General features: G+C 39.2%; 1 protein-coding gene across 1 annotated transcript; it reads left to right on the top strand.

Annotated features, from left to right (window-relative positions):
• Positions 1-5,647: 5,647 nt before the first annotated feature.
• On the top strand, positions 5,648-15,774 carry LOC122988958 (protein-glutamine gamma-glutamyltransferase K-like). The gene is made up of 13 exons (XM_044361637.1): positions 5,648-6,069; positions 6,179-6,370; positions 9,965-10,216; positions 10,768-10,886; positions 10,976-11,083; positions 12,222-12,399; positions 12,518-12,656; positions 12,757-12,949; positions 13,257-13,410; positions 13,511-13,795; positions 14,594-14,754; positions 14,858-14,994; positions 15,097-15,774. The coding sequence occupies exons 1-13, from the start codon at positions 5,778-5,780 to the stop codon at positions 15,257-15,259; spliced, it is 2,373 nt and encodes a 790-aa protein (XP_044217572.1). The 5' UTR covers positions 5,648-5,777; the 3' UTR covers positions 15,260-15,774.
• The last annotated feature ends 356 nt before the right edge of the window (positions 15,775-16,130 follow it).

The following is a 16,130-nucleotide window of genomic DNA, read 5'->3' as shown; positions in this document are numbered from 1 at the left end:
GAAAGATCATAAATATCACAAATCTGCTGCTTAATATGAACTAAATGTAAACTTAAAAATGAGAAATAGTGAAAAGAAGTGGAGGGGCAGTGAAAGGATTTGCATTTAAGATGGTATATAGAGAAGCTGACAATGAAACAACTAACCTACTTTTGTTATTATTAGTCAAATTGTCATATTTTATTGTGAAATTTAAATGCTACCCTAGCTCGCTAAATGATTTCAGTTGTTGTTGTTAGAGAAAATATCTGACCCACCTACTGTCTGTGCAGCAGGAGGGCGTGCCTTCTCTGTCTTAGCTCACAAGTATTTAAAGGAGGTCTGAACTTGTAGCTCATCCGTGAAAAACACAAAGACACATCGAACAGAAGATTTCTTCTTGCAGTCGGCATTGTCACATTTCTTCTGCTATTGAACTGAGTAAGTGTGAATTAGCTGTTTGACATGCAAGTCTATCTATTAATAACCTGATAACTACACCATTGATTTATGATATTGTGTATGACATTGTTAACTATATGTAGCCATGCTCACATTCATTTGCATTGAAACTTTTCTCCTAAACAGAGCACTTTCAAAAGTATTTCACTTTATTTAAATATTTTTATTTAAGCCTTACTGTCATGTCAGGATTATACAAATAATAATCTAGGAATTTCAGCGACTGTCATTTCTTGTATGATTAACTCTGTTACAAAAGGTTTTAATGTTGATATGTTTCCAGAATGGATTCACTCACAACTGCATGGGACAACTATAGAGTATATTTTTAGTTTTTAACCCCATTAAAGTGGAGTGGAAGAGGTTCCTGGGGAGCCTTTCTTTAGATAAATCTGTAATATTTTATATCATATGACTTCCTGCAACATTAGCTAATGTCTAATTGTGTGTAACAAATCAATGTAATCATGCAAAACATTTGCATTACTTGTGTAGGGTCAAATTCAGAGTGTTTGTGCTGTCTATGCCTTTTCCAACATAAACTAGTGAAGGCCCCTTTGTTTCTCGGTTTGTATTTTCTCCCCAAGGCTAATGGGTCATGAGTGTAGCTGAGGGATGGTTACTGGATCATCACCCTCCTAGAGGAAAATATCCAACAGTGATGAATAGCACACAAGTATGTTGTATCTGGTGCTGACGTCATGGGAGCGAACATTCATTTGACATTTGGGAGATTTTGAGACGTTCGTTCGCCAAATTTTCTATACCTGTGTGTATGACACATTAATCTGTATGTGGGCTCAAACAGCATGTTGGACACCCAGACATGTGCCACAGGAGTCAGCAAAAGTCTGCTCTAAATAGTTGGGATGTAACACAGCAGATGATCAAGTGATAAGAATTTCATCTCATAGCAGGTTCAGCTGTCAGGCATCTTATCATTCATACAGTGTCAAACAGTCTTACTGTGTTAGTTACAGTGCAGTGCAAACATTTATGTTTTATTTATTGGATGTAGCAGCAAAGAGTTTTGTTGATCTGTGTTGGCAGGTCTCTTTTCTTGGTTTGAGATACTTTGTGGGCAGGCCCGGCTCTAGACAACAGGAGGCCTTGGGCAAGATTTTCTTTGGGAGAACTATGAAATAAAATTATAAATTATATGTAGAGTTTAGCTATATATGTAACTATATAAACCTATTATTTGTTTTATGAGGACAACATGACAACCATTTGATTGTACTACCACAATGTAGCAAGAACATTCCTGCAATCTATAAAATGAGCATAATCCTTGCATGACATTAGTACACAAAACACACATTTGTAGTAAACATGCATTCATTCAATAGATGTTGATCAAAAGAATTGGCTAATATTCGCCTGTTAATTGTTAAAGAATATTGGTAACAGTTCCTTCATTTGCAATGAATGACTCAATGACATATACCTGAATCCTGACTTCTGCTCTCTGTCTTTGTTTTCTTCATTTTTTTTTTTTTGGCAACACCAAAGGAATACTTGCATATCGTACTTTAGCAGCATAATAATCGACTGGACAGTTGCTGCAGCACCTGTGCCAATAATATCCATCTACTGACATGATTGACATGGGGCCCCTAGGTCAGAGAGATGTTGACTGGCTTGACATGATCTATCCATTGAGGAGGGGGCCCCCTGTACTGTCACAGCCATTGACTGGCTTTATGTTTCCCAGCAACTTTCTTCATTAAAAAAAAAGGATTTTTGGAGCCCTACGCAATTGCGTATTCAGTGAATAGGGCGGGCCAGTGCTGTTTGCAGGCAGAGTGTAATCCCGACCATATGGAGCATCATTCCATGCAATCCTTCTCCTCAACCACCCTTGGAGGGATAAATTGGACTAACAGTTTGTGAGGGCCCACCCTGCAGTGATCATTCACAACCCAATGAGGCTTCCCAGCTATAGCTGGTGTGTTAATTTGCAGATGAAAATATGTAAGTTTTGAGATAGAGCTACATTTAGATGAACAGATTTAAACTATGCTAGCAGCATGGCTCTGTGCGTGCCAATGACGGTCAGGCGGTCCACCACTTTGGTCCAGACTGAAAGTTCTCAACAACTGTTGGGACGTATTGCCATGAAATTTTGTACAGACATTCATGGTCCTCAGAGCAGGGGCGGATTTAGTAATTTGGGGACCCCCGGCAGACTCTGTCTTGCTTTAGTTTTACACTTTCTCTAACTGTGAATGTTGGTATGAATGTTGGTACTTTTTTCTTAAAGGTGCAGTGTGTAGAGTTTAGTGGCATCTATCGGAATGGACTTGGCAGAAATGGAATATAATATTCATAAGTAATGATACTAATGATAATAATAATAAACTTTATTTGTATAGCACCTTTCATACAAAATGCAGCTCAAAGTGCTTCACATTAAAAAGATGTATAAAAAAAAGATTGAGAACATTTAACAGGAATACATGCCTAGAATAAAAGGAGGCAAACAAGAAAAATGAGAGGTAGAGCATTACATTAAAAGAGAGGAAACACAGCTAAAAATCTTTTAAACATTTTTAAAAAAAGACATAATCATTCATGACAAAAAGTATGTTTTAATTAGCATATAATCACCTGAAAATAAGTATTGTTGTGTTTTCGTTACCTTAGAATGAGTCCTTTATATCTACATAGGGAGCAGGTCCTCTTCTGAGGGGGCCACCATGTTGCACAACCATGTTTCTACAGTAGCCCAGAACAGACAAACCAAACACTGCCTCCAGAGAGGGCCTTTCGCATTTTTTGCGAGTTTCACAGCTACCGTAGTTTCTCCTTCAGGATTGGAAGGGGAGGGGGAGGTGGAGTTGTATTCAGTTGGTTGCAATCTACAACCTCACTGCTAGATGCCACTAAAGCCTACACACTGGCCCTTTAAGTAAAACTATTAATACTGCACAGTAAAAAGACTGCAAAAGTAAAAGCCCTGCATTTAAATTTTTACTTGAGTGAAAGTTATTAGCACAGTATACATACATTTACTTATCTTGTGTTCAAGATGGAGCTTTTAATTCTTATATAATGCTGGATAGTTTAATCAATAATAATGCATCATATTTTATTTGTTATATTTTGTGAGTAAAATCTGAATCTGCAATGTAACCAGTAACATTTATCTGTCAGGTAAATGTAGTGATACAATGTTTTCCTCTGAAGTACTTTGGGGGCCTTTTGTAAATTATTTTGGGCTACAATGAGTTAGAATAGTAGCATTATTCAATATTTTTCACATCTAAGCATCATAATAAATCTACAACTGTATAGGGTCATTTTAGTTGGGGGCTGTTGACTACCTTGCCTTATGGTAAAGTCCACCCCTACCCCAGAGGATATATCCTAATGACTTTGGTGATCCTCTGACATTTTCTCTAGCACTACCATGAGGCGAACAGTTTTGAATGAAATATCTTGACAGCTATTGGCATGGAAAGAAATTTAGTAAAGAAATTCATGTACCCCTAGGATAAACTACATCAACTTTTCATTTTGTCCAGTACACTAGTTGATGAACACCTCTAAAGCTAATAACTTGTCATCCTCCATTACTCTGTGTTTAATGCTAATTAGTGAATGTTAGCATGCTAACATGCCAATCTAAGATGGTTAACATGGTAAACATTATACCTGCTAAAGGTCAGCAAATTAGCATTGTCATCGTGAGCATAAATACATTAGCATTTAACTAAGCTCAAAAGCACCACTGTGCCTAAATACATAAGCTGCTAATATTGTTTCCTCTGTTTTGGTGAATGTACAGTACCAGTTAAAAACATGGACTTTCTCATTCAAGTGAATGGGAAGATGTGTCCAAACGTTTGACTGGTACTGTAGAGAGTAAAATATAGCCTTCACTCAACTGTGTTACTTTACTGTTCACTTTCCTGTTCAGAAAATAAACTATTTGAAGTCATCATCTAATGCACACATGACAGTAGTCAGCATGTTTATCAGGTTATGGATTTTCTTATGCAAACTGTTTTGTCAAGCTGTTTTAAGCCTTGTCTGTCATTAGCAATGTGACGCACAATCATGAGCTCAGAGGAGCCACTCCCTCTCCTACTACAGTGTCTGACTGTGATTTATTGTACTCACTGTCTCAACTTCATTGGCATATGAATAAGGTGTGAAGTAATTGTCAGTCTTGCTATTGTTTCATCTGAACCTGTTTGGTCACTGTGTAATGGTCACTGCTACTGAGGAATGTAAAGTGTGTGGGAGAGGCTTTCATTAGTTACAGCATTTCTTGAAGGGTGGAACAACTACTAGAAAGATGCACGTTAAATCAGAGTGAGATGAAGCAAGGTTCAGCCAGAAATGTGACTCAAACCTTTGTTGCTGAGAGGTGACAAAGCCTGGTGTTATGAGCTTTTACACACAAAAAATATATGTTTCACAGTACAATTGTAAATCATAGCACATGCTCAACTACCCAGAAAAACCTCCTGGATGCTTTCACTGACTCATAAATCAGATTGTAATTCAGCATCAGTGAATCAGCTCCAGATGTGTCCTGATGATATCACAGAGTCAGAACAGCCTTCCAGCTTCAGGCTATGAGGGGTGAAAGGAGGGATATGTGCACAGCTCTAAAATGAACTATTCAGGATAGTTGTATGATTTAATCTCTGCTCAGCAGCAATATTAGCAAATCAAATGAACAATTCTAACAGTGTTTTCTTGGAAATGCAAGAAAAATATTGTTCATGTATATCAGACATGATCAACTCCTCTTTGTAGTAGGTTGCATCATCAAAATATCCGTATTAATCCGTATTAATCCGTATTAGCACATGGGAATCTATTTTAAAGGAAGATCTCTAGAGGGGTTTCTAAAAAAAGAACAGAGGCATTGTTGCAGTTTTGAGGTTTCAGGAGGGGGCAAATAACAGCCAATAACAAAAACTAATTAAAGCGTGTTTTTGTGTAGCATCCATCAGTGATGTGGTTGTCAGCTCATGTCTGGATGGTGTGTTGATTAAAAGTGCTGCTCAACTAAGCTGAACCGTTGAGGAAAAGCCTTTTCTTCCATTGTTTCCTCTTTTAAAGTAACTGGAGTTCAATAGATTAACTTTAATCAAATGTGTCGGTTTTTGAGGAATCAGAAGTGTGTTGAACATCTAACAAAGGAAAAAGATACACAGTAGTCTTAGGAGTCAAACCTTTCTTAGGAAGACTTGCTTTTGAGCTGCATGTATAAATATGGTGTTGCCTTTTAGAAAACCAGCGCACACCCAATGACAATTATCTTCTAAATAACCCTTGTTCATCATAGATTTCCTCATTGTGTTTGTCGTTTTCTCAGGATGCCTGTAGAGACGCGTTCAATCAGAGACAGGTCTTCAGTGGGTCGGTTTCCTACTGTCACTCTTTTTGGTATTGGGGAGGACACAGAGGAGGAAAAGGAAGAACCAGAAGAAAACAACGTTCAGAAAGAAAACGCGTGTCGTCAGTGGCTGCGCAAGGTCTGCCCGTGCTGCTGCCCGAAGCCAAATGACGATGACATCACAGACACTCTGGTTACAGGGATTGATGATGTGGACAAGGAGGAAGGGACAGACGGCGAGAAGCCTGTGACTGGTGATAGCGAGCTTGATGGTATAACTGGCATCTTAGAAGTGCTCACAATTGCATTATTTATTGTATCAAACAAAATCAATGCCAGCCATAATATAGATTTCATTCTCTCTTATCTTTGTTTTCGCAGAACTCCTCCTCAAGGTGCGATCAATAGACCTGATGAAAAGTAAATTGGGGCAGAACCGTTTGGAGCATCACACAAATCTCTACCAGAGTGATGATTTTATTATCCGCAGAGGGCAGAATTTCCTGATGTGGATTACACTGTCTCGACCTTTTGACCCCAACACTGACAAACTTCACCTTGAACTTAAAACAGGTCAGTCAGTGTCCTTGACAGAAACTGTGTAGTGCTTACTAATCAGCGAAACACAGAATCTGAACACAAGAGTTCACCTATATATGCCAAAAGTTTCATGTCATGGTTTCATATCCTCAGAATAGTCTTACATAGAGACTTTCACAGCAACAAAATTGACTCCATAGGCAATAGACATGCTTATGATTACTAATTCAATTTATATGAATTTCCAACATGAATTTCCTCTAATCCTAAAAGGCCAGGTGTGAAACTGGATAGATATAATCCAGTACACTCCCTTTCTGCTCCTCTAAGAAACCTTATGCAGAGCTGCACATGGTAATTAAAGAGTTGTCTTTTTGCTGGAAAGTCAGAGGAAGGTGATGGGTTGAGGGCTGTGGGAGGAAACAATGTACCAGCAAGAAGTTTTGATTTTACTCTCATGTCTTGTGCAATTAATTTGACAGATCATGTGTGTGGAATATATGTGAATATATACATCTTATTGCATTTATGTGTAAAAAGATTTATAGATAGATCGGGATGGAGAGAGAGAGAGAAGGTTTTTGGTTACTATTGCTATGGTAACAGTTCTGGTTGCTATGCTCCAGGGAGAGTGTTTTACAGATGCCAAGTCCTCAGTCCTGCTCTAACTAAAAATCCTACTGACAATTCACCATCGGTGCTGTTGCTACCAACTGTCTGAGCCTCAGCCCGCCACCTGTTTACCTGTTTTCATGTCTGCCTCTGCTCCTGCTCTCATTGTGTTGAACACTGTAAGGCAGAGAGGACAAAGACCAATATAGATCCTACAATTATAGCTGCATGGGATAACAAGTGAGGCTTGAAGAGAATAATTACAATGTCTCTTTTACAGAAAGGCTGTGCAACCATATTAGGAATGACAATTTTACCCATATGTTAATACTGAGGAAATGTAGATGGTTAAATGAACAGTTGCTATTCTGCAAATAGGCTGGCCAAAATAATACTAGTACCTTTTTTTTTCAAATTATACTTTATGTTGTTTCTTTGGGAGAAAAAATAAAGAAAGAAGCCATGAGGTAGAATTGACTGACTCCCAGATAATGCCAGATTTTATATTTTTCCAACCTATTAAGGCAGCAATGTGGTATAAAAAAAATAAAAATAACAATACTGATCATGAATAATCATCCCATAATTTTAAAAAAGCCATCTGTCACAACAACAATAAGCAGGAAGGCAGTAGCAGCTGCAAATAATGACAGTTTTTCAGCTTTTAAAAATCTTGCCACCACTCTATTTCACTTCAAAACAAACTATTTAAAAAGTAAGGCCCATTTTTTTTCTCATATTTCAGTTTAAACAGTTTTCAACCATGCATACGATAGCATGTACTCAGATGAAACACTGTATTCTGAGACGTGAGAAGCTAATCACAGTTCAATCTAAAACAATACTGTTGTTTTTAAAATTCAAGTGGAAGTCAGTGATAGTTGAACGCTTTGGTTTTGTGGTTTGCGGTGCGTTTCAAAGTCCTGCTAATGGCTCAGAGAGGCTGCAATTTTCATAACACCTCACAGAATGAAAGTGTGGGTCAAATTGAACTGCACTCTGACAATTTTGCTATTCTTAGAGTCTTACCTGTTGCAGGGCTGAAAAGGTAAAGTTTTTCTTGAGGATGCAGTAGATGAAAGGCCTTGATGTCATTAGAATCAAATTGGTTTGTCACCCCTGGGAGCCTGAACGTATTCAGCTAATTTCATGGCAATGTGCCTCTTAGATTATGAGATACGTTGTGGGCGAAGTTGACATTTGGGCTTTGGGGTTGTATAAAAGTTCATTGAGTGTCCAAAATATTATGGTCCAACTGGATTTAAACTGTGTTTTTGTCTGCACAGCATACACATCTGTTCTGTGAATCACATGTCCTGTGTTTGCCTTTGAGAAAAATATCAGAAACCAAAAGGGATAAAAATGTATATTTTTGGATCTTATTATGGGGCTTTCTATTTTTGCATTAAATCATCAAATTGCCAATCAAGTCAATCACTTAATTTCAAATGATATTTGAATAAAGCAGTAACGTCACTGCACTGTCATAGGCAGATGGTCACAATGACTCTGAATAACAACCCACATTAGCATTCCTTGTGAAGTCTCCCTCTTATCTAATTTACAAACACGAACACACATCTTGTCCTGCACCTTAGCTTGTTGAACAAGCCACCAAACAAACAAGCAGATGAAACGACACCGCTAACATCAGGGGATGACTAAATATGATTTCAGTTGGACTAGTTTGACATTTTTGTAAATATACTTATTTACTTTCTTGAGTATAGCAAAAAGACTGGAAATAGTGGGGACAGCAAGTCTGGCTCTGTCAAACAAACAAACAAAAAAAAAAACAGCAGTACTAAATCTCACTCATCAACACATCATATCTTGTTTGTTTAATCGATACTAAAAGCAAAGTGTAAATCGTTAATTATGTGCTGGAAAATTGGTTGGCCAGGAGTAGTAACTTCTTGACTGTAATTGTATATTCACTAAATAACAAACAATCTTCTTGTCTAACTGTGACTCAGCCCAGTGTTCTTGATGGCTTTACCTCTGTGAACAGTAAATATCATAGACCTTGTCAAAGTGTTGATAGCTGGGGAATTTAGACCTGGCAGTGACAGTAGACACTGCTGCATAGTGGCTCAGTAGACAGCACTGTGGGCTCCATTTGGCACGGTCTTTATTGTCCATGCTAATGATTTTGTCACTCAAGCTAGTGGTGTTAAGCACTGCTTCGCTGTCAGTCTGTTCCTCATGCCTGTTGCCCTGGTGGGTCCCTGCAATTTTTCAGTTTCTTGCTTAGTGTAGTAATGCAGTGGCTCATATGGTTCTGTTCACAATGGTCATGTCTTTCATTTCAGGTTTCTACTACGTTCAGCAGTGCCTCTGACCATGACTGAATCTGATAAAAAAGAGAACATCTGGTGCTGAAATTGCATTGAGTGACTTGGTTCTGTTAAGGCATTTGTAAACACAGCAAACAAAGACAAGGTCACACCCACTGAGGGTAGACAGTAAAAACCAGGGAGGGCTGTAGTTTTCCATAGTCACTTTGGGAGGAAAGCTCAGTATTCCTGCAAAATGGAGCATTTCCAAACAAGCTGTATGCAATGTTGGAACTGAATAGACTATTTTGTTGGCTCTCATTAAAGATTTTGGTGGTCTCTCTTTATACCTAGTATGCAGAAGCCATCAATAGAAGTCATCAGTATAGTTCATGACAGGCAGTGCAGTAACATTGAAGCTGAGGAGCAAACTGCTGCAGAAGCAAAGATTACTTTTATAGTGCAGATACACTGAAATTAAATTCTGTCATGACATGCATGTGTACGTGTTGCCAGGACAGTATATGATGGATTCTTTGTATTTGGTTTCTGTTTATTGAAACCTACCACAAGATAGGAATGCAGGTGTGGCTTAAATTGAGCAGGGATGAATGACACTGTTGACAGGGTGAAATGTGGGAAAAAGAAAAAAAACACACAGTAATTAAACTGTGTGCCAGCGTTTGAGCATGATATGACATGTGTGATGTGCAATGTGTGTCTCTCTTCATCTTCTCAGGGCTCCTGCCAACAGTGTCAAAAGGAACCCATGTTATTGTCCCTTTGGTGGAAGACTTGGAGGACGATCGCTGGGAGGCTGCCATTGTGGAACAGAAGGACAAAAGGATAAAGCTGTCAGTCAATTCTCCACCTACAGCAGTCATCGGTCGATATCAACTCATAGTGGAAACAACTTGCCCGAATGGCCAGGCCACTTCCACGCATGACCCTGCTAATGACATCCACATGCTGTTCAACCCCTGGTGTGAAGGTAAACACGGGATAAAACACAAGGAGAAATTGTGACTTCCTTAGCTGCACAATTTAACCACCTAAGACACATGTAAGGTTGATATCTCTGGTTGATTTAGTACAATACAAAAATTTTTTTTTGGGGGGGGGGGGGGGGGGGTTGGAGAGTTCATTCAACTCTGTGGTTATTTTTAAGGGCATGCAATGTTGTTAAACAACAGTGTTTGACCTCCATTTCTGAAAAAATAGTGTAAGACATCAGGACAAGCCTAAACAATGAATATAATAAAACATTTATAGGATATTTGTTCACAGACTGTGACAGGCCTGATAAAGTCTTGAATAAAACATTACCAAATGGATATTTGCTGCAGGACTTTTGTCACATCTTGTTTCTTGAAACTAGAGACATACTGCAGACACAATTGTAGAAAGAAGCAAGATAAATGAAAAGTTGAAACTTATGTCAGTGTGTCAGAGCCCCTGCTGTAGAATTCATGTTCATCCACTGTTCAAGCTGATTTCACATTATTTTCAATTTTAAAGTTGTTTTTACTTGCTCTCTGTCAGATGACACAGTGTTCATGGATGAAGAAGATGAGAGGAAGGAGTATGTCCTGAACGATGTCGGGCGAATCTACTATGGCACCAAGGATCAAATTGGAGTGAGGACATGGAACTATGGACAGGTGAGTAGGTTGTGTGAACTTCCCACATCAGAGTTTGTTGAGCAGCAGTAACCCACTGGCTTTCTCTGTCTTGTCTGTCTTGGTTTCAGTTTGATGATGGGATTCTTGCTGCTTGCCTCTTTCTCCTGGAAAAGAGTGGGACTCCTCCATCTGGTTGGGGAGACCCGATTAATGTTGTGAGAGTCATCTCAGCCATGGTAAGACTTTGCAAACTGTTCATAATGAATATTAGGAGTGCAGTAACTGATTGTCTTACATACATATTTCAAGAGAAACCCCTATTCAGTCAGTACCATGTTGAACTAGCTTTAGCCATGATAAGTTGCCACACATCATGACAGTGGTTCAGCAGTACAACTGTAACATCCAGATCTAACCTAACCCTACAGACATAACTGCTTTGTGCAACTGTTCATGGGTCGATGCTCATTTCAATGGATGCTGCATTCAAATTCATCACTAAGGTGTTTAAAATTGCCACAGTGGGATTGACAAGGGATTTTTCCCCTTTTTTGAGCACTGACACAAATTGTACATTTTGATAAATGTAACTTAGCCATGCTTAAATATGCTGTACTGGCAAAATCATGCCATTTTTAGCCATGGTAGCGGCATGGGTATAGGGTTGGCAATGTCAGTCTGACAGCCAGTCTGTCAGTCAGTTGGTCCACCACTTTGGTTTCTTTAGACCCGCCATGAGGTGGACATTTATGGCTTTTAGTGAAATGTATTGACAACCATAAGATGGTGTGTCATGAAATTTGGCAAAAATTTCCATGATTCCCAGAGGATGACTCCTAATGATTTTTCTTCAAGCACCATCATGAGTTTGACATTTGTAATTTTAGGTGAAATATTTCCACAACTATTGGATGGACTGGCATGAAATTTGGTTCAGACATCCCACATAGTATGAATAATAATAACTTTGGTGATCCCCTAACTTTTCATTTAGCGCCATCATCAGATCAAAATGTAATTTACTTAAAATTTCCAATACTTTGGTTTATGACCAAACATCTGCAAAGCTAATGATTAATTCCCATCAGTCTCAGCGGTACTAGTTAGCAAATGTTAGCATGCAAGCACACCACACTAAGATGAACATGGTAAATATTGTACCTTCTTAACATCATCATCACATCATGTTAGCATTGCCATTGTGAGCATGTTAACATGTATGACAGTATGACTGCGCCTCAAAGAACTGCTCCCAGTGTTGTTAAAATCTGTTTGCACACACTTTAAACACATGGGAAAGGAGGTCTCACTCCTTCTGAAGCTTCAAACTCAGAAGTATATTGAAAAAACATTCTTTCTTCTTCATTCATCCAGATCAACTCCCTTGATGACTTTGGTGTTGTGATGGGAAACTGGTCAGGAGATTATTCAAGTGGAACTTCTCCAACAGTTTGGAGTGGAAGTGTAGAAATCCTGAAGGAATACCATAAAAACAATGGCACCCCCGTTAAGTATGGCCAGTGCTGGGTTTTTGCTGGCATATTCACTACAGGTTAGTTGATTGTGTTTTTTTTTTTGGTTTTTTTTGTATGTGCTTGTATAGGTCTGTAACAAGAAAATGTCTCACAAATATTGACCCTAGATGCCTACTCACTGAATCTTCTTTGCAGTTTTACGGTGTTTGGGTATTCCTGGTCGAACTGTGACCAACTTCAGCTCAGCCCATGACACAGACGTCTCCTTGACAACGGATATCTACTTCGACGAGAACCTGGATCCTTTAGCTCATCTCAATGCAGACTCTATCTGGTGTGTACTATAATGCTGCTTTACGTAATACATTTTTACTCATCATAACATGCATCACTCTCTAGTTTATTAAGCCTGACTTTCAACTCTTCTCCTTAAGGAACTTCCACGTGTGGAACGACTGCTGGATGGCTCGTCCAGACTTGCCTCCAGGCATGGGAGGCTGGCAAGCTGTTGACGCCACTCCTCAGGAGACCAGCCAAGGCACCTTCCGCTGTGGCCCTGCTTCTCTTACTGCTGTCCGCAATGGTCAAGTGTACCTCAAACACGACGCTCCGTTTGTGTTTGCTGAGGTTTGTGAAATCTGTAATTTACCTTAAAAGAGCACTGCAGCAATGCAGTATTACACTTCCATGAAGCTGTGTGAATCCCAAGACCTATGCAACAAACAAAACTCGCTAAAATACACTTTCCTCACATTTGTGACCCACAAGAGTGACCAACTGAGCCTCTAGTTGTTTAGTGTTGAAAGATTATGCATGCACTGTGTACTAATAATGAGCCATATGGCACACATCAAAAGATGCGCGACGTCTCCCATCTGATCAGAGCTTCATTTTTTAACTCCCTTTCTCACCCTTTCCCTCTGTGCATCTTCAGGTGAACAGTGACAAAATCTACTGGCAGAGGAACCTGGATGGGACCTTCACTCAAATCTTCAGTGAGAAAAAGGCTGTGGGCTACTCCATCAGCACCAAAGCTGTTGGCTCTGATGAGCGCAGTGATATCACACACCTTTACAAATACCCTGAAGGTATCATCAAACTAAGTGCAGACACTGACATGCTCACTTAAAGGACATCACAGGCTTTCAGGGTATGCTTAATTAGCTCCACATTTCTTGTGATTTTCAGGCACAGAGGAGGAACGCATTGCTGTGGAAACAGCATGTCGCTATGGCTCCAAGTCAGATGCCTATTCCTCTCCCATAGCAGAGGATGTCTCTGTAGAAGTGACCATGGATGGTGAAGGTCCTAAAATGGGAAGAGATGCAGAGCTGACCATCACATTGCGAAACAGCAGCTCAGAGAATCGTAAAGTCATGTTGCACAGCCAAGCAGCGGTCATGTACTACACCGGTGTCCACAAGGCCACTGTTATTAGGGACAAGACAGATGTGGACTTGCTGCCCAATGAGGGTGAGTGGAGCTTTTATGGTGGAATTTCAGGGAGAACATGTATGTGTTGGGTTGTTTTTGGCTACACTTGGCTTTATGGATAACAATATCGGTCTGTTGGGTAGTTGGAATGTCCACCTCTTTCATCCAGACTGAAACATCTCAACAACTATTGGATGGAGTGCTATGAAATTAGGTGCAGATATCATTCCCATCATTCCCATCCCAGCATTCCCATCTGCCTTAGTATTTTGTGTGTAGTGGCAATTGGCAAATTGTTAGCATGTTAACCCTAAATTAAGATGGTTAACATAGTAAACATGATACTTTAGCATTTGGCTCAAAGCTCAGCTTTTCCTAAATACAGCCTCACAGAGACACTAGCATAACTGTAGACTTTCTTGTTTTTTTCATTATACAGGTGTTAACAGAAAGACTTTTATTCTTTTAGCAGCATGAACATGTTTTTCTCACAAGCTGTGATTGTATTTCCTTTGAAGCTAAAATGTGCAAATGACAAAAAAATTGTTGCCTGTTTTCCATTTAAACACAATACTATGAAGCTGTATATATCCTAAATTTTGAAGTCTGTGACTCTATGAATCAGCACACAACCTTAATATCAGAAAATACTTAAAATTTACAGTAAAGATGAAGAATCTTTTTTTCAAAAGGCACACATAGCCAGCTCATCAAAGCTCACTATCTAACACAATATACTATGGGGTTTGCTGAGGAAAGGAGTACTGTTGCTATCAGACATGTTTTTAGTTTGTATTGTTGCTTTTAATATACTTATTTGCCATCTCCTATCTACAGTAAATATTTTGGAGTGGACCCTGGAGTACAAAGACTACAAAGACGAACTGGTGGACCAGGCTGCCCTGATGCTGACACTGTCAGGCAGGGTCAAAGAAACACAGCAGGTCTTGGCCACTCAGTTCAGTTTCCGACTCAGGACCCCAGACCTCATCATAAAAGTAAGCCAAACAGCTCACAGGGAAAATGTTAGTGGTAAGAAGATTAAAATATCATTTCAGATCTAACAATGTTTTCTTTCTTCTTTCTTTTTCTCTCACACAGCCCATCGGGAAGGCTGTGGTTGGGGAGAAGATGGCAGTAGAGATTACATTCACTAACCCACTACCACAGGTGCTGAAAGCAGTGATGTTCCACGTGGAAGGACTGGGCCTTCTAACTGCTCGAAAGATTAATTATGGGTGAGGAGAAAAATAGTTTATATTGTGGTAGTTTTTTTTTAAACTCCCTTGTCTATCTTTCTCTTTTGTAACGGCCATTGTCATTTCCTGTCCTACCCTCAGAGATATTGGCAGCCGTGCCTCCGTGTCTCTGACTGAGCACTTTGTCCCCACCCTGCCTGGGCCGAGGAAATTACTGGCTTCACTGGACTGCAAGCAGCTCACACAGGTGCATGGTGTGACCGACATCACTATACAGAAAAATAGCAACGGTGCTCTACAGTGATTCAAAAACAAAGGAACTTTGACTCTGAATGTTGAGAGTCATTTCCTCCATATAGACACAGACAGAATTTCTGTCTTTTTCCATATAATTTATATGTGGAACTAGTATTTATATATACAAAGTTATGACACTGCAGTGCAGCTTTATTTTACATGAAAATTTCGAAATGACTAATCACCACAGAGAGAAAACTAATCATCAAACATCTAGGAAAAATACAGGATTTGTAAGTCTTTACCTCAGAATGGACAGAACTTTTTGTATTTTATGAAAACCAGTATTAGTTTGCAATAAATTCCTTTATAGTTTAATTTGGAGAATTTTATGACAAGGCTGTACAGTATACTGGTGTGTAGGGTGCAGTGATTCCTATTCCTGAGTCCCACAGTAACTGCAGATGTTGGACAGTGTGGCAGCTTTAATGCAAGATGTGTGCTTTTGTGAAGTTATATTGAAATTATGATTTGTATTTATAAATGCTATATATTTATTTTGTTTACATTGCCATGTGCTGACAGTACAAAATATTTTATTTAAATATGTAAAAAATGCTGTAAATGCTCTGCATCAATAAAACACAACTGATACACGTATCCTGGAGTCTGGTGACTTATTGATATAATCTGGCATCTCTACAGTTTGTTTCTGATGTTGGTATCCAGTCAGTTGGATACCACAGAGATAAGAGCCTCCAGCAGTTAAAATATTTTGTAAAAAAGGTTTGTGTGGTGGTAGGGTGTTCAAAAGGCTCTGGGACAAGGGATGAGATATTATTTTACTGGATGCCAAGCATAGTGAGCCACCAGAGAAGACGCAAATGGTGAGCAAAGTGGGTGAAAGCCCTATGGAGCTGAAGAACCACCTTTACCAA

This window comes from Thunnus albacares, chromosome 9 (genome assembly GCF_914725855.1).
Source record: "Thunnus albacares chromosome 9, fThuAlb1.1, whole genome shotgun sequence".
NCBI lineage: Eukaryota > Metazoa > Chordata > Actinopteri > Scombriformes > Scombridae > Thunnus > Thunnus albacares.
Note: the sequence above shows the minus strand (reverse complement) of the source record. Positions and strands in the feature narration are given on the sequence as shown.

Bases quoted from the DNA above. Each gene is read 5' to 3' on its own strand.
- LOC122988958 (XM_044361637.1), top strand. From the start codon at position 5,778: ATGCCTGTAGAGACGCGTTCAATCAGAGACAGGTCTTCAGTGGGTCGG. The intron at 10,217-10,767 runs GTAAACACGGGA...GCTCTCTGTCAG, and splicing joins GTTCAACCCCTGGTGTGAAG to ATGACACAGTGTTCATGGAT. The intron at 11,084-12,221 runs GTAAGACTTTGC...TCATTCATCCAG, and splicing joins TGAGAGTCATCTCAGCCATG to ATCAACTCCCTTGATGACTT.